A 20,585-nucleotide genomic window follows, 5' to 3' on the forward strand; every position below is an offset into this window, starting at 1 on the left:
AAAACAATCCCAATGTACAAAATGATGGGATCTAAATTAGCTGTTACCAGAAGAGACAGTTCTCTGAAAACATCCACGCAATGTGCAGCGGCAGTCAAAAAAGTGAACAGAATGTTGGGAACTCTTAAGAAAGGGATAGACAATAAGACAGTAAGTATCATAAAATCACTACATCAACTCAGGGAACACAGACACCTTGAACATTTTGTGCAGTTCTAGTCATCCCATCACCAAAAAGATTATTAGAAATAGAAAAGGGACAGAGAATAGCAACAAAAATGATTATGGGTGTGGAACAGCTTCCATACGAGGAGAGATTAAAATGACTGGGACTGTTCAGGTTGGAAAAGAGACGATGAAGGGGGGATAGGACAGAGGTCTAACACATCATGAATGGAGAGGAGAAAGTGAATAAGGAAGTGTTCTTTACTCTTTCACAAACTGGCTGTAGTTTGTCCTCCCCGTCCTAGGATATTGGAGAGACAAGGTGGGTGAGGTAATATCTTTTATTGGACCAACTGTTGGTGAGAGAGATGAGCTTTTGAGATCTGTGTAAGCTTGAAAGCTTGTCTCTCTCCACAACAGTAGTCCAATAAAAAAAAATATTACCTCACCCACTTTGTCTCTCAGATACATTTCTTATCAACCCTGAAAAGGTTAAACAGTAAACAAAGCTCTAATGCATTGCTAAGCAATGCGTATAGCATAGATCACATGCGCTCACTCTAATAATGCCCACAGAGCTCTCCTGAAAGGCTGATCTGCATGTGACTTCATAAACAGGTTCACGGGCTCAAACCCAGCAGTTAAATGCTAACCGAAGGTCTTGAACATTCACTAACTCCTCACTGCACTTATCACCCTCAGAAAGAGGACCCGCAGTCATTCAGCAAGCAGATTCCAGAATTAATGTAACAGTACAAATATTACCTCACCTCACCCACCTTGTCTCTCGAATATCCTGGGACTGACACAGCTACAACACCACTGTATATAAACAGTACAAAGACATTCAAACAGCAGACGGCCACATTCTGTGCCTAAAGCTCGTCAGACAGAAGTTTCCATGCAGTCTGTGGGTTCTAGTTCCATTTGCAATCAGGAGTGGGGCTAGTTAACTCTCAACCCCAGAAAGAAAAAGCTGTTCTGTACTAGGTAAATGACCTTGAAGACTGGGTTCTACCTCCCTCCCCCCAGACAGCCAGTGTATCTCGTCTGAGGAAAGTATTTAAATATGTCATTAGTCTGGGTAATGAGCTAGGGATAACAAAAGTTTTACAGCGACTTACTGATGTCATCTTAATCAAGTCACTAAACATTCATAAACTCAGTTTACACATCCATAAAACAGATAATTACTACTTCACAGGCAGTTGTGATGCTTAGTGTTTGTGAAGTTATTTTGTATCCTCAGATGAAAGTCTAAGTAAGTGCAAAATATCACTAGTTACAATTTAAACACCCTGAAAAGTATCTTCACTGAGAACAATTATCTAAAAAGCTAACAAGATATTTGCATATTTGATAAGATCCTAATAGAACAACTTTTTCAATAAAAACTTTTTTAAAAGTCTTCAGTTTGGATGAAAGCTTCCTATGTAGCTGGAAACTGATTTGAAGTATAATGACATAGCAGCCAGAGGGATAAAATAAAATAAAATTCAAAGAGATACAGAGAAATCTGTTCAGAAATCAATACAGTATTCCCTAGACATATTCTAAAGAATGAAATTTCACGGGGCCCACTGTTAAAGGAATGAAAGCAGTTTATATGTATTCTCTCTCATACATGAAACTGCTTTTCAGCAGAACCTAGAGGGTTTTAAAAAACTAAGTGTCGTAGGGGAAGAAACTACAGAAGGAAATGGAAAACTAAGGCCTTGCCTGTAGAAAAGGCTGTACTGCTTTACGTATACAAGTACAGGTAAAAAGAGGTACACCCCTCAGCGTGGACGCAGTTATAACATTATAAAGGTGTTTATACACAATACAGCTATTCCTGTGTGGGAAGGGGGAATAAGGGTATGTCTACACTTACCATTTAAATCACAGAAAGTCCTTTTCTTGTGCTAAAACCGCAGAACTATCTACAATTGTTAATGACTTTTTGCGATGAAACTCAGAAGTTTCACCACAGAAAGAAAACCACCTTCACAAGAGGTGTACAGCTCTTACCGCTGTTCTTTTTGCGCTGCTGTGAAAGTGAAGACACGTTCCACCAGTGTAAACACCCTCTGGAGGATATCCCACAGTTCCAAAAGTGACCACTCTGGCCAGCATCTCTGCTGCTCTGACACATGGATTGTCCGCCCCTCCCCCTGTAAGCCCCGGGAAGTTTGAAGCTCCCTTTCCCTTTGTTTGTAGCTGTGGCGGGGAAAGCAGCCAGACACCAGGAGGTTTTTTAAAAAAGCCACAGAAGAAACCAGAAGGTAATGGGGCTCCTGAGACATGAAGCAGGGCAGCACGGGGAACTGAGCAGGAACCCAGAATGTTTCCCAACCCCCCCTCCCCCTCCCCCCACTTCCCACAAGACCTATTGCAAGAGCTGCACTGTGGGATAGCTGCCCTACAGCGCTGCTCTCATCAGCGATGGAAGTGCTGGTAGTGTAAACACTCTCTGCCGGCTGAGGAATTGAGTGAGTACACAAACCAGAGCTTTACTTTCACCGGTTCCATATCACCAGTGAAACTTACAGTGTAAAAACTCTGTATGTGTAGACATACCCTAAGCTATACCAGTATAAGGCGCCTTTATACCAGCGTAACTGCAGTCACACAGGGGGCTTGTACCAGAATCAACTGTTTTGGTTAAAAAAAGATCATCCTGAACTCAATTAGCTATACTAGTTCAAAATCTGTATAGCTCAAACCTAAAGTCTAGTCTACATGCAAAAGTTGCACCACTTAAATTTAAATTAGATTTTAAAACTGATTTAATTAAAACAGTGCAAACCCATGTAGACAGCACTCTTATTTTGGTTTGAGGGGCTTATTTGGTTTTTAACTTAAATCTGTTCTCAATTGATTTAAGCGAAACCAAAACGAAAGCACCCACGTGGGTTTGCGCTGGCTTAACGTCACAACTTACACCGGGGCAATTTCTCCATGTACATAAGGCCTCAAATCATGTACTGGGAAGCTAAGGTTCCACTGCCACACAGAACCCCTGCCCAACGTACTGCAGGTATTACGACATTAAGCCTGGCTGGCATACCCTAATCCAAGGAGCAGTTAATATGACTTAAGAGACTGGATTTCACTGAAATAAAGAGGACATGTCTGGCCAGCAAGTAAAGCTGGTTTTGGTATTTAGATGCGATTCCCTGTCACAGCTTGCCCCGATAGGTGGCTGTCAGGTGAAGAGAAAATAAACTTGCTTATTAAAAATTGATCTAAGGGAAAGAATCTTGTTGCAGTGCAATTACCCCAGCAAAAGAAAGAAATTCTACTGCCTCGGCCTATTCCAGATTTAGGGTCAAATCTGGCAGTTCTTATTCAAAACCATCACTGGGGTATATGGAATTCTGTCTGAATATTGACTGGAGGATATGGCTTTTACACACTTCATTAGGAGAAGCAGGAGTTTCCTAGAAATTCATGGAAGTACTTACATTATGCTACAATACACATTTCTGAGCACTTATGAACAAGGTGATCAGTCAGTGTGAAGCTCAGTTAACCTGAGAACAGATAACTCTTGCTGTCAGGAACAAGAGCAACTGCATGAAAGACAGGAATCACTGAAATGTAGTGGTTCAAAAGACAATTTCATCATTGACATCCTTTAACACGGAGGAGTCACATACACTGAAAGCCCTTATGAGTGAATAGCAAAAGCTTAATTAATATTGTGCCAAGGAGTTGTGGAGAACTATAATGAATGGCATTGATCGTTTCAGTTTAATATGGCAAGTTGATGTGGATAGTTTCTTTTGCAGTTCCAGCCGTTTATTCCCTTTTCCTTCAAAACTACATTTCTCCTACAACCGACTGGGCAGACCAGTTGGACTGAGATGCATGGAAAGGAGCACGCTATACAATTAAAACAGATAAAGACCAAGAACTAATTAAAAATTCCCAGGAAATTAACTCTACATATTACATGCATGGGGCTTTGAAAACACCAGCTATACAAAAAGAACAGGAGTACTTGTGGCACCAGCTATACAAATGAATCCTCTTGCAAAGACAGCCTACACAAATACACAGCAGGGAACCCTCAGCATAGTCCACTGTGTGTGTTTGAGCCCTTTGTCACAGGGATCAGTGCAGACTGCTACCAACTGGCCCTTTACAGGTGAACAATTTATCTACAAAGAACTACTTTTCAAATGTTAAAGAGTCCACCTTAAAACCTGAACAGGCAGGTCCACTCAAAGGCTTGAGACTGGCTGTTAAGAGGAGAAACCAGGCAATTCTAACTTGAAATTAGACCAGCCTTGGGATGCCTCTCCTGCCCCAAATATCTCCCTCCATCCAGTGGAGGAATGCGCTGTCTACAAACCACTGTCTGGAGTTCCTCTCCTCCAGTTCCACCCTAGACCCTCTCCAATCCAGCATCCACCCCGGCACTCCACTGAAACTGCTCTCAAAGTCTAATGGCTTCTTCCTAGCCAAAGCTCAGAACCACTACTCCACCTTCATCCTACTTGACCGGACAGCCACCTTTGACACCTTTGACCATGCTCTTGTTTTGAAAGTTTGTCCCCTCTCAGCCTCCATGACTCTGTCTTCTTCTGGGGTATGTCTACAAATCAGCTGGGAACGTGTTTCCCAACATGGGCAAACAGACACGTGCAAGCTCTGCTCAAGCTAGCATGTTAAAAATAGCCATGAGGCCGCAGTGGCCCAGGCAGCAGCTCAGACTAGCCACCCGAGTACAAACCCCTCCTCCCCTTCAGCCTCCTGGGTACATACACAGGTGGCTAGCCTGGGCTGCCAGAGCCATGCTATTTTTAGCACAGCAGCTTGAGCAGAGCAAGTGCATCTGCCTACCCAGACTGGGAAGCACACTCCCAACTGCTATGTAGCCATATCCCTGGTCCTCCGACCTCTCTAATTGCGCCTTCAGCATATCTTTCACAGATCCTCCTCATCTCATCCAATTTTCTAATGGGGTTCCACAGGGCTCTGTCCTTGGTCCCCTTCTCTTCTCCCTCTACACCTTATGCCCGGGTGATCTCATCCACAAACATAAATTCAACCACCCTCTCTATGCGTATGAGTCATAGATCTACTTCTACTCCAGATCCATCTCCTGGCCTCTCCATCTGACATCTCCTTATGGAATTCTAGCCACCAGCTCAAGCTCAACAGGACCAAACAGAGCTCCTACTCTTCTCACTGCCTCTTTCCTCCATCACTGCAGACATTGCCACCATCCTGCCTGTCACTAAGGACCATCACCTGGGTGTCATTTTTGACTCAGACCTCTCTCTAGGTCCTCTCATCCAGACTGTCTAAATCTTGCAGATTCTTTCTATTAACATTTCTAAGAGATGGCCTTTCCTCTACAGCCACAGAGCTAAAACTCTCATCCAGGCTCTCATCTCACATCCCCAATTACCGCAACATCCCTTTCTTTGGCATTGACAAATACAATATTGTCCTCACTCATCTCTAGCAGAAAAAAACCAAACTAATTGTCTTCACTTACAAGGCCCTTAATGGCATATCCCCAGCTAACTATCATTAAGGCTAAGATTTTGTCAGTTATTTTTAGTAAAAGTCACAGACAGGCAGACAGGTCACACGCAATAAAAAAAATTCACAGAAGCCACGACCTGTCTGTGTCTTTTGCTGTTGCGGCAAAATGATTTCCCCTGCCACCGTGGTGGCTGGGAGCAGTGGAGTTTCCCCTCTGCCCAGGGGGGCTGGGAGCTGCAGGGTGACCATATTTCACGGAAAGAGAAAACGGGACATCCCCAGCCACTCGCCTGAGGCATCCTCCTTCCCCCTGTGCGAGGTTGTTGCCCATTCCCGGAACTCTGAGGGCAGCTCCCTCAGGAATCTGTCACCTGTTGCTGGAAACCTGCAGGGGGCCCCCATCGCTGCTGTTGCTGGAACTGTGCTAGGACCCCGTTGGCTGCCAGCTCGAGTCCCGCAGTGCCTGGGGCTGAAGCAGAGAATGTCACAGCGGTCTCTGGAAAACACGGATTCTATGACCTCCATGACATAAATGTAGCCTTAATTATCATCACTCATTCACTGTTGAGATTTCACCTCCAACTTCTGACTGGCCCCAAGTTCAAAGGAGAGAAGGGTCTTTCAGAGAAGGGAACACACGAAAGTTCAAACAAGGAAGCACGGTGACCTCGGAGCTTTAAGAGCAACCCTTCTACCACAACACCATCCTAAACTGCAACGAATGAACTGGTTTAGAGCCAGTTTACTGTACGGTAAGCTTGACCTAAATTTTTCAGCATGGCACGTGGATTGTGCAGCACGCCCATGCAGCAAATTAAAAATTCTGCAGCAGTTGCAGAAGTTAAAAGAAGTTTGTATTCAATTAAACACGAAAGTGAATTCCAGCAGATTACCCTTGTCCAGGTTATCCTTGGACTATTAAGATATTACATTTTAATTTTACAAGGCCACATCATTTTTAATTGTAAGTGCACTGCAGAATTTTGTACTGAACATACAATTGCCTTGTAGAAATGAACAAGGAGAACCTGGAGGTTTTGGCATTAAGGTAAGGGGGTGCTTGGGCCTTTTTGCACCTTGGAAGCCATGGGAAGCAGTTTGGGATTGTGGGATAAACACATTAGTTTGATGATTCTGCTGAAGATATCAAAAGTGAAAGAGTTAATTGTTGACTTTTCAATCATCAGCATCAATCCTCTGAAAGAATGGGCCAGTTCACAACACAGAGCCTTGTTTCAGCAAGTTGGCAGATGTTACTGCATCATTTTGCACTTGGTTCATGTTTGTTAGGTTCTCTTTGCAACCAAACAGGCGAGAAAAACAATTCATTGGAAGCCTGAAACGGTTCTGCAGAAAAAGGGGTGGGAATCTACAGGAAATTCCAGAACCACAGACTACATGGGTCCCACATATAATCCAAAAAGGAACCATTACAATGCCTCAAACCCCTGGTCCTTCCAATACACAGGTATGATTTGACAGACCTGGGAGAAGAATTGCTACTAGAGAAACCCAGTCGCTGCTTCTTTTGGCAATGTGTGACTCTGAACTTTTGCTCATCGTAATGACCATGTGGTGTAGGAAGGGTTCAGACCTCTGTAGCCCCACTCTTTGCTTAGCTGAAAGGAGCCATTGGAAGGCACACACATGTACGCACGCACCACTCCAAGGCCCAGGTGACTGCCAGTGCTGCCACATACAGATCACAGCAGTGCTGGTCCGCAGGGCAAGCCTCAGTAGCTGCTTTTCTAACTTAACTTATAGAGCTGTAAAACATATAAACGGTTATATGTTCTAGTGGCCTGTGATACTTTTAAGACAAACATGATGCTCAGAGCAAATATTAGGCTTGAGATTAGACAAAAATTGCTTTTGACTTCACTCTTAACCCTGAGAATGCTGGAGAAATATAGTCAACTTTTCCTCCTCTGTCCCTCTTCACAACTGCTGATTGTTCCTTCTTCCCAATGCCTTGCACAATGCGCCACCCAGATTCTGCCCAACTCTATTCTGCCCCCAGCCTATATCTTTCACACCTTAGCAACCTCTGGCTTCATACAGATTTCCCATCCAAAGGCCTCAGATGTGCACCCCATCCAGCCATCTCTCTTTCTAGTTCAGAGTCAGAGGGTTTGGTTGAGAGCTGACTGACCGCTATGCTATAGATCAGTACGATCTTGTGACAGCAGGAAGAGGAATCGAGGGTCAGGACAGAGTCCTTACATGTCCCACCCCCCTGCTGCAGGAGATTTTCATTAATTTCCCACAGTAGCTCTCCTAGAAGATGGGAAAAGTCCTTCATAAGCAATCAATTCACAGGCATTATCCACCTGGGAATGAGACAGTTTGTTAAGGTTTATTGTACCAGTGCTGATCATTCTGACTTCTCTTGAATGCTTTGGATACATTTGTTTCAGTCTGTGCATTCCAGTTACTGCAAGAGACTTTTCTCCCTAGACTTTGAACACATTAAAATTTCCTTCCCTTGAAGGGCTTTTTGGCTGTTATACTGGGACTTAATTTTATATTGCTTTATTTCCCACTTCCTTCTCTGGGAGAAAATTGGCTATAAAGATCCTACCAAACTAGAAAAATACCTCAAACAAGTAACATAAAAGAGGACAGCCTCATAGACAGTAAGTGTCCAGGCAAATGCAGCTGTCCACAACTCAGATCATCTGAAATGTGGAAGCATCCACTGAAATTAGAATTGCACTTTTCAGAAATCTGTCAGAGTTTTGTCCCCTGTTCTCATTATGGGATACACGTACCCCTGGGGGTACAGAGAGATCTTCCAGCGGTACATCAACTCATCTAGATATTTGCCTCATTTTACAACAGGCTACATAAAAAGCACTAGTGAAGTCAGTACAAACTAAAATTTCATACAATGACTTGTTTATACTGCTCTGTATACTATACACTGAAATGTAAGTACAATATTTATATTCCAATTTATTTATTTTATAATTATATGGTAAAAATGAGAAAGTCAGCAATTTTTCACTAACAGTGTGCTGTGACTCTTCTGCATTTTTAGGTCTGGTTTTGTGGGCAAGTAGTTTTTACTTGAGGTGGAACTTGGGGGTATGCAAAACAAATCAGACTACTGAAAGGGGTACAGTCGTCTGGAAAGGCTGAGAGCCACTGCCCGCCTGAACTATTCAAATAATCTGGAATTTACCTGCATCACTTGCCTCTCCTTTTCTACGTTTGCTTCAACTATAGACCACCAGATCAACCAACTGGTGTATCCTAATCGGATGTATCCTAATCCATTTGTCCCACTAATGTAAACAAACAAAATTAAAAAAAAATCCTTCTCCCTCCACTTCTGATCACCTATTCTCTTCCCTTCTATTCTTCTACCTCCCTTCTCCCTCACCCACATAAAGACAGAAATATTCTAATGTCAGTCAGCTGAAAGAACTGGGTCACCAGGACCCAAGGTCTAAAAGTGAATGCCTTCCTGTTTATTAAGAATCATTTACAATATCGTGTTACTTTGACATCTTTTAAAGAAAGAAAACTCTCACTAACTCAACGATCTTACATTAAAAAGTAATGCTGAAGAGTAAGGAGGCGATATAATAATTTGCAGCAGCTCAGTAGCAAAGGCTCCCAAGCTCGGGGGAGGGGGGGGGGAGTGGTGGTGGTGTAATAATACACAAGCTTTCCGTGGAGTAGCCTTACAACAGCAGAAAAGAGTTCAAACTTGATGTGCACATTCAGTGCCAACTCATTTTAAGACCGGAATCCCACATACAGCCAGGAGTTCCACACCAATAAGTAAGAGCTTTACAGTCATGGACTGGAAAGACAAGCCCTAAAAAATACAAACACATCCATAACTCAGATGTACCGTTCTCCAAACAGCATCCTTGCTTCCACCCTCATGAAGAGGAAACAGACCATGTTTTTCTGAGAATCATATGATTTCACCGCAAAGATTAATACACTGCATACAAACAATTCTTAACATGACTCACCGGGAAGTCTGTTCATGTTGACTCCTTGGGCTGAGAGTCCTATTCCCATGTACCTTCAAACAAACAAAATTCTGTTAGTTAAACGCAGAATGGTCAAGTCACATGAGATTCTCCCCTCCAGAAATACAGGAAACCATTTTAAATTAGACCGCAGTGTTTCACCGGAGACTTCCCTCAGTACTTTTATTTGTTTCTGGAATCAAAGAGAAAATGCCTTAATCAGCCATGGGAACTGATGCCTCTCTACTCTCCAACTGCAGCTACATTCCTGCAGCTCCTAATTGGTATGAAAACTAGAACTGCACAGTAATCAGAGCAGCTAGCCCCTTGGTTTTCCTGCATCAAGATAAGGTGATGACTTACAAGCAGCTGACAAGAGCGCGAACAAGATTTAAGCATCAGATAATTCTAAGCAACTCAACACATTGGCTCCTGATCCTTACCCAATGTAAATCCACAACACAGTCAAAAGGGATTCCTGTAAGGGGCTCCGCTTCTGGGGCTGCCTGCTCCAATCCCCCCACAATGGGGAGCAGAGCTAACAGTGTCCTCCGGAAGTCTTCGGTCTGGTCTATATTAGAAAAGTTGCATGACTGCCTCTAGTTATACCAGTGCAAACTACTAATGTAGACTCACTCAAATCAGTTTAAACCTCGTTTACTCTGGAAACTTACCAAGTTAAGCTGAACTGAGTTAAGGGAAGTTTTACTCAGTTCAAATGAGGGTACCTTGAAAGTATGCACCAGTTCAATTAGATCAATTTTAAATCTGTTTGATTGCATTAGTACAAGTTTCCTAATATAGATAAGACCTTATGCTTCAGCTATTCTCCTACCCCATGTAGGTTAGAGATACCAAATATCACACATAGATAAAGCTGGAAACGGAGCATTTATCACTTAAGTCTTTCCACCTTTATCTAGCATGCACCACTTAATAGACTGCCTTGAACAAGAGTAGTTACATCTTCACCACACAACTGGAATTTGAAGAGGAAGGGAGAAATAAACTGCTAAATCTAAATCAGGATCTCAGAGTACAAGTGCGATTAATCAGTTGTAGCTAAGACAACTAAACTTCCAACTCCAAATCTCTCAAACAATTTAGATTTTTATGCCAAGTTCATGGAGGACGGGTCCATCATTGGCTATTAGCCAAGATGGTCAGGGATGCAAGCCCATGCTCTGGGTGCCACTAAGCCTCAAACTGCCAGATGCTGGGACTGGACAACAGGGGATGGATCACTTGATAACTGCCATGTTCTGTTCATTCCCTCTGAAGTACCTGGCATTGGCCACTGTTGGAAGACAGAATACTGGGCTAGATAGACCATTGGGCTGACCACATATGGCTGTTCTTATGAATTGAAACAGTGGCACTGTGTAAAGCCCGTCAGTGCATTGAAAACACTCAGATGTATATTACTATATTGGTGCTAAAAGAACAGGAGTACTTGTGGCACCTTAGAGACTAACAAATTTATTTGAGCATAAGCTTTCGTGAGCTACAGATCACTTCATCGGACGCATTCAGTGGAAAATACAGTGGGCTATTGGTGCTATCACAGTGGCTAGCTAAGACTGCAGCAGGGCTATGTGATACTTCAACCTTGAAAAGGCTGAGGTGGGAACTCCCTCATGCGCCTAACGTTTTATCTGAGGGATTTCTAAACTGCAATTATTTTGTTCGTTCATCCCTCACCATGACCTAACTGTGGAAGCACAATGCCTGGGCAATGACTTTCCTTTTGAAAATATATGGAACTCCTCTCAATTTGAACACCACTTTGTTTTTTGACATCTAGAGCTAGGTGACAGCTGCAATAGCTGCTTGAAACTACCTGTGAAAAGCCATTAATCGCATCTACGGCTGCGTTCTGCAATACTGAGGTGGAAAAGATTCATTAAGCAATCTTTCTAGTCTGTTCCCCTGCAACTGCGGAGTTGTTCCCTACAGTCTAGCATGGTAGCTCAGAAAGTCATTGGTCATTTTAACTTACTGAATTTAACGACTGTACAGCACCTAGAGTCCTGGATAGGCACTGTGACAGGGTCGGACCAGATGGCTATAGGAGAGTAATAGAAGGCAGATATATTAGCCCCAGGTTAAGCAGGTCCCTTTTCCCAGGGTAAGGTAACAGGGAAGGTTTCAGAACAATCAGGAACCTTCTGGAGACAATTAAGACAGGCTGATTAGAACACCTGCAGCCAATCAAGAAGCTGCTAGAATCAATTAAGGCAGGCTAATCAGGGCACCTGGGTTTTAAAAAGGAGCTCACTTCAGTTTGTGGTGTGTGTGTGAGGAGCTGGGAGCAAGAGGCACTAGGAGCTGAGAGTGAGAACAAGGACTGTCGGAGGACTGAGGTGTACAAGCACTATCAGACACCAGGAGAAAGGTCCTATGGTGAGGATAAAGAAGGAGCAGGCGGCCATGGGGAAGTAGCCCAGGGAGTTGTAGCTGTCGCACAGCTGTTCCAGGAAGCACTCTAGACAACTGCATTCCACAGGGCCCTGAGCTGGAACCTGGAGAAGGGGGCGGGCCCGGGTTCCCCCCAAATCCTCCCAACTCCTCGTCAGACACAGGAGTCGTTGATCTGGACTGTGAATTCAGAAAAACGGCCAAGCTGAGGGCTGCCATGAAGCTCCAAGGCAAGCAAATCTGCCAATAAGCACAAGACCCACCAAGGTAGAGCAGGAACTTTGTCACAGCACATAAACATGAACAAACACTTTATGTATTTTATCACACAGTAGCATGGCCACTGGAAGGCTGTCCACAACAACTGGAAAAGCCTACATGCCAAAAATTGCACTGGCTGCATATTATACTACAACTGTGCTTCAAGATGTTACTTTTAGTGAGGCCTCAGTCTAGGCCTAGCATACCTAAAGGACCATCCACTACCCTCCTTCCCACTAGATTATGAGAAATCAGGAGGAGCTAATACCTAACTGACCTAAAGTAGGTCTTGAGGACCTTGGGCTTCGGAATGTTTTCCATCAATGTATCCACGTATCCCAAAGTGCATGAGTGGCATCCTTCCACATAAGGATGGAAGAGTTGTTCCCATTTTCAAAGTCACTGGCTTATGATGGTGTTTATTAGAAGTGAAATGTATGTGTATTAAGTAGCCCAAATTGACTCAGGTTTTTTTCAGTTAGACACGCAGACCTTCAAGTAGGAGAACCCCAAAAATTTAAGATAATTTTTAAGAACTCAGTGTCACCCCAGATATATAAGCTCCCTAACACGTCCATGGCAAGCAGTTATATTCTTTTCTCAGATCTACATGCATACTTATGTCCATGATTACATCATCCATGAAGCTGCTGCAAATACACATTAACATTTTTTAAAGTGTTCTTAATTTTCACATGCAGTGTAAGCTAGCTATTTTTTTTTAAAAAAACACAGCGTATATGAACCCATGTAGACAATAGTTGTGCATACACATTTTTACATATGGAATTGCATGTGGATTTCTAAGAGTCTGGTTTAGATTTACTCTCCCCTCCTATCCTCTTGCACGTTAGAAGGTGCCTAGAATAGTCCTTCATTGAACTGAGATTCTTCAGCCACAGCCCATAAGCTATATATTTGTTCACTCTCTCCTCCCTGAAATTCAAGTTTTAAAAAGTCAACAGAAAGAAAGCCCTGTAGGTTTCCACTCCAATAGAAACACTGGGGTCTTGTATACAAGGGAAGTTAAGCTGAATTAACTAGAGGTCTGAATTCAAAGTGCATTTGTTAAACACATTAAATCCCTGTGTGGACACTTTCACTGAGAAGTGAAGAGGCTTTGGTTTGCTTTAGCTTAATTCAATTCCAAAATGAAGTACTTTTAAATTGACATTTAGGGTGTGTCTTCACTAGCAACACTAAAGCGCTGTCGTGGCAGTGCTCTAACATGGCTGTGTAGTCGTGGCACCAGAGCTGGGAAAAAATCACCATCAAGAGGGGAGTAGCTCCCAGCGCTGGTGCATTCTCTACGCTACCACTTTACAATGCTGAAACTTGCAGCGTTCAGGGGGGTGCTTTTTTTCACACCCCTGAGTGAGAAAGTTGCAGCTCTCTAAAGTGGCAGTGTAGACAAGGCCTTAGGCCTTGTCTACACTTGCAAGTTACAGTGCATTAAATCTCCCAGGGCACCCTAACTCCTGAGGTGTCCACACTGGCAAGGCACGTAGAGCACCCAGACTCATAGAATATTAGGATTGGAAGGGACCTCAGGAGGTCGACTAGTCCAACCCCCTGCTCAAAGCAGGACCAATCCCCAACTAAATCATCCCAGTCAGGACTTTGTCAAGCCTGACCTTAAAAACTTCTAAGGAAGGGGATTCCACCACTTCCCTAGGTAACGCATTCCAGTGTTTCACCACCCTCCTAGGGAAATAGCGTTTCCTAATATCCAACCTAAACCTCCCCCACTGCAACTTGAGACCATTATTCCTTGTTCTGTCATCTGCTACCACTGAGAACAGTCTAGAGCCATCCTCTTTGGAACCACCTCTCAGGTAGTTGAAAGCAGCTATCAAATCCCCCCTCATTCTTCTCTTCCGTAGACTAAACATCCCCAGTTCCCTCAGCCTCTCCTCATAAGTCATGTGTTCCAGTCCCCTAATCATTTTTGTTGCCCTCCGCTGGACTCTTTCCAATTTTTCCACATCCTTCTTGTAGTGTGGGGCCCAAAACTGGACACAGTACTCCAGATGAGGCCTCAACAGTGTCAAATAGAGGGGAACGATCACGTCCCTCGATCTGCTGGCAATGCCCCTACGTATACATACCAAAATGCCATTGGCCTTCTTGGCAACAAGGGCACACTGTTGACTCAGATCCGGCTTCTCGTCCACCGTCACCCCTAGGTCCTTTTCTGCAGAACTGCTGCCGAGCCATTCGGTCCCTAGTCTGTAGCGGTGCATGGGATTCTTCCGTCCTAAGTGCAGGACTCTGCACTTGTCCTTGCTGAACCTCACCAGATTTCTTTTGGCCCAATCCTCCAATTTGTCTAGGTCCCTCTGTATCCTATCCCTACCCTCCAGCGTATCTACCTCTCCTCTCAGTTTAGTGTCATCTGCAAACTTGCTGAGGACTCTGCGGCTGGAGCGCCCCGGTAATCCACCTCCACGGGAAGCATAAAGCTTGCTTCTCCCAGGCTGGAGCACTGCAGCACCAGTGCAGACACCCTGGTCTATTTATGCGCTCTGATCGGCCTCCAGAAGTGTCCCACAATGCCTGTTCTAGACACTCTGGTCATCACTTTGAACTCTACTGCCCTGCCGTCAGGTGACCAACCATCGACCCGCCCTTTCAATTCTCTGGGAATTTTGAAATTTCCCTTCCTGTTTGCTCAGCCAGGCGTGGAGTGCTCTCAGCAAATCTTTCCAGGTGACCATGCCTTCACGTGCCAGGCGAGCCCCAGTATGGAGCAATGGCGAGTTGCTGGACCTCATCAGTGTTTGGGGGGAAGGAAGCTGTCCAGTCCCAGCTGCGCTCCAGCCGTAAGAATTACGATACCTTCGGGCAGATATCAAGGGACATGATGGAAAGGGGCCATGACCGGGATGCGCTGCAGTGCAGGGTTAAAGCGAAGGAGCTGCGGAATGCCTACAGCAAAGCCCGCAAGGCAAACAGCCGCTCCGGTGCTGCCCCCGCGACCTGCCATTTCTACAAAGAGCTGGATGTAATACTTGGGGGCGACCCCACCTCCACCGTATCAGCACAGAGTTCAACAAGGCACGAGGAGGAAAAATGGGAGCGAGGTCTCATGCAGAAGCTGGGCAATCTGCTTCTGCAGGTTCCTTAGCAGAGCCACTGTGGTCCATGTCCCAGTAAGGCTACCATGTCCGTGCCACTGTGCCGCAAGGGGCGAGGGGGGACCATTGCTGCACACAGGCAAGCGGCATAAGGGCCAGGGTGGAAACTGCATTGTAGTAGAAGACCCTCCCTTGCTTCCTAGGTCACCCTCAGCAGCGAGATAGCTTCCAGGATGAACTCATCCTGTGGAAAATGTGGGGACAGTGTTCAATATAGGGGCCCCCTGCAGCTGTTGGCTCTCCCCAAGGCACAGAAACCCAGAGGACAGTACGGCTGTGAAACAATCAGTCCCCCTTGCCCCTGTGCTTACCACTGTGGGGCTCCTGTGGGTTATGTGCGCTCGTTTTGGGACCAGCACTTTCTGCTATTGTGTACACTGTACTTGTCTTTAAGTACAGCCGAATAATTGCTCTGTCTAGTGTGAACAATGCTGCCTCTGTTAAGTGTTGCGTTTTGGCTTTACAGATGCAATCTTGAGATCCCAGCTGTCCTTGTTATCAACTGCCGAAAGACTACAAAGAATCAGAACACGTACGCAAAGAACCAAAGAGGACCTGCTGCATGACTTCAAACAGTACAGGAGTGGCAGGAGACTGACAGGAGGGTCCGCCAGCCGAATGCGGATCGCCGGCACCAAAGCACGGGGTGGCTCATAAGCATTATGGAGCGCCAAGCGGACTCGATACAGGTGCTCATAGCACTGCAGACGGAGCAGATCCGCACCCCCCCCCCGCAGCCCTTGTCCCAAAACTTTCCAGTGTGCCCCTATGTCACCGCCAACCCACTTCCCCCAACATCCAGTTTATCACCACCACCAGCTGTCTCCACTACCTGTAGCTTCACCACCCAGCCCTGCAAACTACGACCCTGACCCCTGCGTTCAACCCCCATCACCATGTATTTTAGCCAGCCTGAAGTGCAGCACTAGTGCTGCACGGCACTCCAGACAGGAAGGTTGGATATGATAACAGGACATAAGCAAATCTGATTGTCCTGTTCCTCACCCCGCCCCCTTCCCTGCTCCCACACAGCACAGATGTGTCATGCCCTTTCCGTTACTCCAGCAGTCCTGGGGTTTTTTCAATAAATGAATTTTTTGGCTTTGAAAACATTCTTTATTGCATTCAGTAAAAGATACTGTAGCCCAGGAAAACAACAGGCACTGCAAGTCAGTGCATCATACGTAGCAAAGACTGATCCCTACTATCATTGGAACCACTGCACTTCACTCCCGTGCAGGGCACCAAACATTACTGGTGGCTTTCAGCAACAAATTGTTCCCTCAAGGCATCCCTAATCCTTGCAGCCCTGTGCTGGGCCCCTCTAATACCCCTGCTCTCTGGCTGTTCAAATTCAGCCTCCAGGTATTGAACCTCCGTGGTCCAAGCATGAGTGAAGCTTTGACCCCTTCCCTTCACAAATGTTATGGAGGGTACAGCACGCGGCTATAACTGTGGGGATGTGGTCATCAGCCGTGTCCAATTTCCCATACAGACAGCGCCAGTGGCCCTTTAAACAGCCAAAAGCACATTCAACAGTCATTCTGCACCGACTCAGCCTGTTGTTGAACCGCTCCTTGCTGCTGTCAAGACTCCCGGTGTAGGGTTTCATGAGCCACAGCATTAAAGGGTGAGCGGGGTCTCTAAGGATCACAATGGGCATTTGGACTTCCCCGACAGTGATCTTCTGGTCTGGGAAGAAAGTCCCAGCTTGCAGCTTCCTGAACAGGTCTGTGTTCCAAAAGATGCATGTGTCATGCACCTTTCCAGACCGCCTGCACTGATGTCCATGAAACACCCACGGTGATCCACAAGCGCCTGGAGAACCGTAGAGAAACACCCCGTCTGATTTATGTACTTGGTGGCTAGGAGGTCTGGTGCCCAAATTGGAATATGCATCTCAAGTGGGGTGGTTACCCACTCCGGCCCTGACAGGGCTGAGGCCAGCCCCGGGAGAGGGCTGAGCCTGTGGGGAAAAGCCCAGCCAGATTAAGGGAGCAGCTGCAGCTGTGGCCAGCTCAATCAGGCCCAGCTGGCCCCTATAAGAGGCTGTGAGCCAGGGGCCCAGTCAGTCTCCTTCTGCCTGTAGAGGGAGAAGGGCCTGGCTGCAAGATGCTGAACAGGACACCTAGATTGGAACAGGGCTGGGGAAGGGCCAGAGGGGCTGTGAGCTCAGGCTGCAGGCCTGACTACAGGCTGAATAGGTGCAGGGTTGCAAAGGGGCAGCCCATGGGTGGGCGGAGGCAGCAGGTCCAAAACCCCCTTGCCTGTGATGAGTGGCGTATACACTGCAGTCTGCCCCTGATACAAGGGGCTAAGTGGGACTGGCAGTAGCCCAGACGGTGGTGAGGTGGGGGTTCGAGGGTGGGGGTTCCCCTGGGTGGGGAGACCCAGAACCTGAGAGTGTGGGGTACTGCCGAGGGTGCAGCACCGCAGAGAAAGGGGCCCCGGATCCTGGGAGGGACACGGGGGCCGGCGGTAAGGTGGATCACTGGCCTGCAGTGGTCGCTCTGGTGGCTGGACGAGCTAATTCCCGACTACGACCAGCAGGAGGCGCTGCAGGGGTGAGTCTGAACCTTTATAGCATCCCATCTATCACCCCTCTTCAGTTAGGGAAACCCATTTGTGGAAAGCCAGCCACAATGTCATGCACACTGCCCAGAGTCATGGTTCTTCTGAGCAGGATGCGATTAATGGCCCTGCAAACTTGCATCAACATGATTCCAACGGTCGACTTTCCCACTCCAAACTGGTTAGCGACCGATCGGTAGTTGTCTGGAGTTGCCGGCTTCCAGATTGCAATAGCCACCTGCTTCTCCACCGACAGCGCAGCTCTCAATCTTGTGTCCCTGAGCCGCAAGGTGGGGGTGAAATCAGCACACAGTCCCATGAAAGTGGCTTTTCTCATCCGAAAATTCTGCAGCCACTTATCGTCATGCAAGTCTGGGATGACGAAGCGATCCCACCACTCAGTGCTTGTTTCCTGAGCCCAAAAGCGGTGTTCCACTGTGGTGAGCATGTCTGTGAATGCCACAAGCAATCTCGTGCCATATGCGTTATGCGAGTCAACATCATCGTCGGAGCCCCCACTGTCAGTTTGTAGCTTAAGGAGTAACTCGACGGCAATTCGTGACATGCTGGCGTGACCCATCAGCATATTCCTCACAAGTTTAGAATCCATTCCCACAGACCGAAAGGGAAGGCAGCGTGCGCAGTACAAAAAACATTGAAAGATGTTGCCAAATGTGGACGGAAGCTCAGGGATAGCTGGGATGCGAAGCAATGCATGATGGGGCATTGGGACAGGACCCAGAATGCCCCGCATTCCACCACCTCCTTCCCACAAGCCATAGCGCCAGAATGGGAAGAGGTGCTCTGTGGGATAGCTGCCCATAATGCACCGCTGCAGGTGCCGCCAATGTGGCCACGCCACTGCATTTGCAGCTGACAGCGTGAACACACTGAGCGCTTTCCCTGCTGCGGTCTCCGAGGGCTGGTTTAACTCCAAGTACTCTACATCTGCAAGCGTAGCCATGCCCTTAGTTGATTCAGCTTAATTTTCTGTATAGACAAGCCCTAGGAAAGTGCCGATGTTTAATAAATGAAAGTGACTGCTAGGAAGTTACAGAAAAGCAATGAAACATACCAACTTAAGCATGGATTCACCAAGGGAAGGTCATGCCTGACTAATCTAATCACCTTCTATGATGAGATTACTGGTTCTGTGGATGAAGGGAAAGCAGTGGATGTATTGTTTCTTGACTTTAGCAAAGCTTTTGACACGGTCTCCCACAGTATTCTTGTCAGCAAGTTAAGGAAGTATGGGCTGGATGAATGCACTATAAGGTGGGGAGAAAGTTGGCTAGATTGTCGGGCTCAACGGGTAGTGATCAATGGCTCCATGTCTAGTTGGCAGCCGGTGTCAAGTGGAGTGCCCCAGGGGTCGGTCCTGGGGCCAGTTTTGTTCAATATCTTCATAAATGATCTGGAGGATGGTGTGGATTGCACTCTCAGCAAATTTGCGGATGATACTAAACTGGGAGGAGTGGTAGATACGCTGGAGGGCAGGGATAGGATACAGAGGGACCTAGACAAACTGGAGGATTGGGCCAAAAGAAATCTGATGAGGTTCAACAAGGATAAGTGCAGGGTCCTGCACTTAGGACGGAAGAAACCAATGCACCGCTACAGACTAGGGACCGAATGGCTTGGCAGCAGTTCTGCAGAAAAGGACCTAGGGGTTTCAGTGGACGAGAAGCTGGATATGAGTCAACAGTGTGCCCTTGTTGCCAAGAAGGCCAATGGCATTTTGGGATGTATAAGTAGGGGCATAACCAGCAGATCGAAGGACGTGATCGTCCCCCTCTATTCGACACTGGTGAGGCCTCATCTGGAGTACTGTGTCCAGTTTTGGGCCCCACACTACAAGAAGGATGGGGATAATATGGAAAGAGTCCAGCAAAGGGCAACAAAAATGATTAGGGGTCTGGAACACATGACTTATGAGGAGAGGCTGATGGAACTGGGATTGTTTAGTCTGCAGAAGAGAAGAATGAGGGGGGATTTGATAGCTGCTTTCAACTACCAGAGAGGATGGTTCTAGACTATTCTCAGTGGTAGAAGAGGACAGGACAAGGAGTAATGGTCTCAAGATGCAGTGCGGGAGGTTTAGGTTGGATATTAGGAAAAACTTTTTCACTAGGAGGGTGGTGAAACACTGGAATGCGTTGCCGAGGGAGGTGGTGGAATCTCCTTCCTTAGAAGTTTTTAAGGTCAGGCTTGACAAAGCCCTGGCTGGGATGATTTAATTGGGGATTGGTCCTGCTTTTGAGCAGGGGGTTGGACTAGATGACCTCCTGAGGTCCCTTCCAACCCTGATATTCTATGATTAAGGGTGAGAGCCAAAAGGTCAGAAAAATAAAAATCAGATCCTTTTACAGAAACAATCCCTTTAAATACAACTTGTCAAAAGCAAAGGTTGCCTACAGGCTTCTGGCAAGTTGCTAGTGTGGCCATAGAACAGAGGTACTCAGCCCACTCAAAGAGCCTCAGGCAGAGGAAACAAGATGCTGCCCACCCCACTTTTGCTAGACCCCATCCCCAGTGCCACTGGCTTCAGGTGCTTCCAAATACA

The 20,585-nt window shown here is 46.3% G+C and overlaps 1 protein-coding gene across 2 annotated transcripts in view; it reads right to left on the minus strand.

Moving 5' to 3' along the window:
* RANBP10 (RAN binding protein 10) overlaps nucleotides 1-20,585 on the minus strand; it is a 162,803-nt gene that overhangs the window by 105,992 nt on the left and 36,226 nt on the right. For both annotated transcript variants that reach the window (XM_084644754.1, XM_084644753.1), the window contains exon 3: nucleotides 9,636-9,688. In XM_084644754.1, coding sequence (XP_084500880.1) covers nucleotides 9,636-9,688 — 53 coding nt within the window. The remainder of the gene's footprint in view (nucleotides 1-9,635; nucleotides 9,689-20,585) is intronic.

This window comes from Lepidochelys olivacea (genome assembly GCF_965140295.1).
Source record: "Lepidochelys olivacea isolate rLepOli2 genome assembly, chromosome: 12".
NCBI lineage: Eukaryota > Metazoa > Chordata > Testudines > Cheloniidae > Lepidochelys > Lepidochelys olivacea.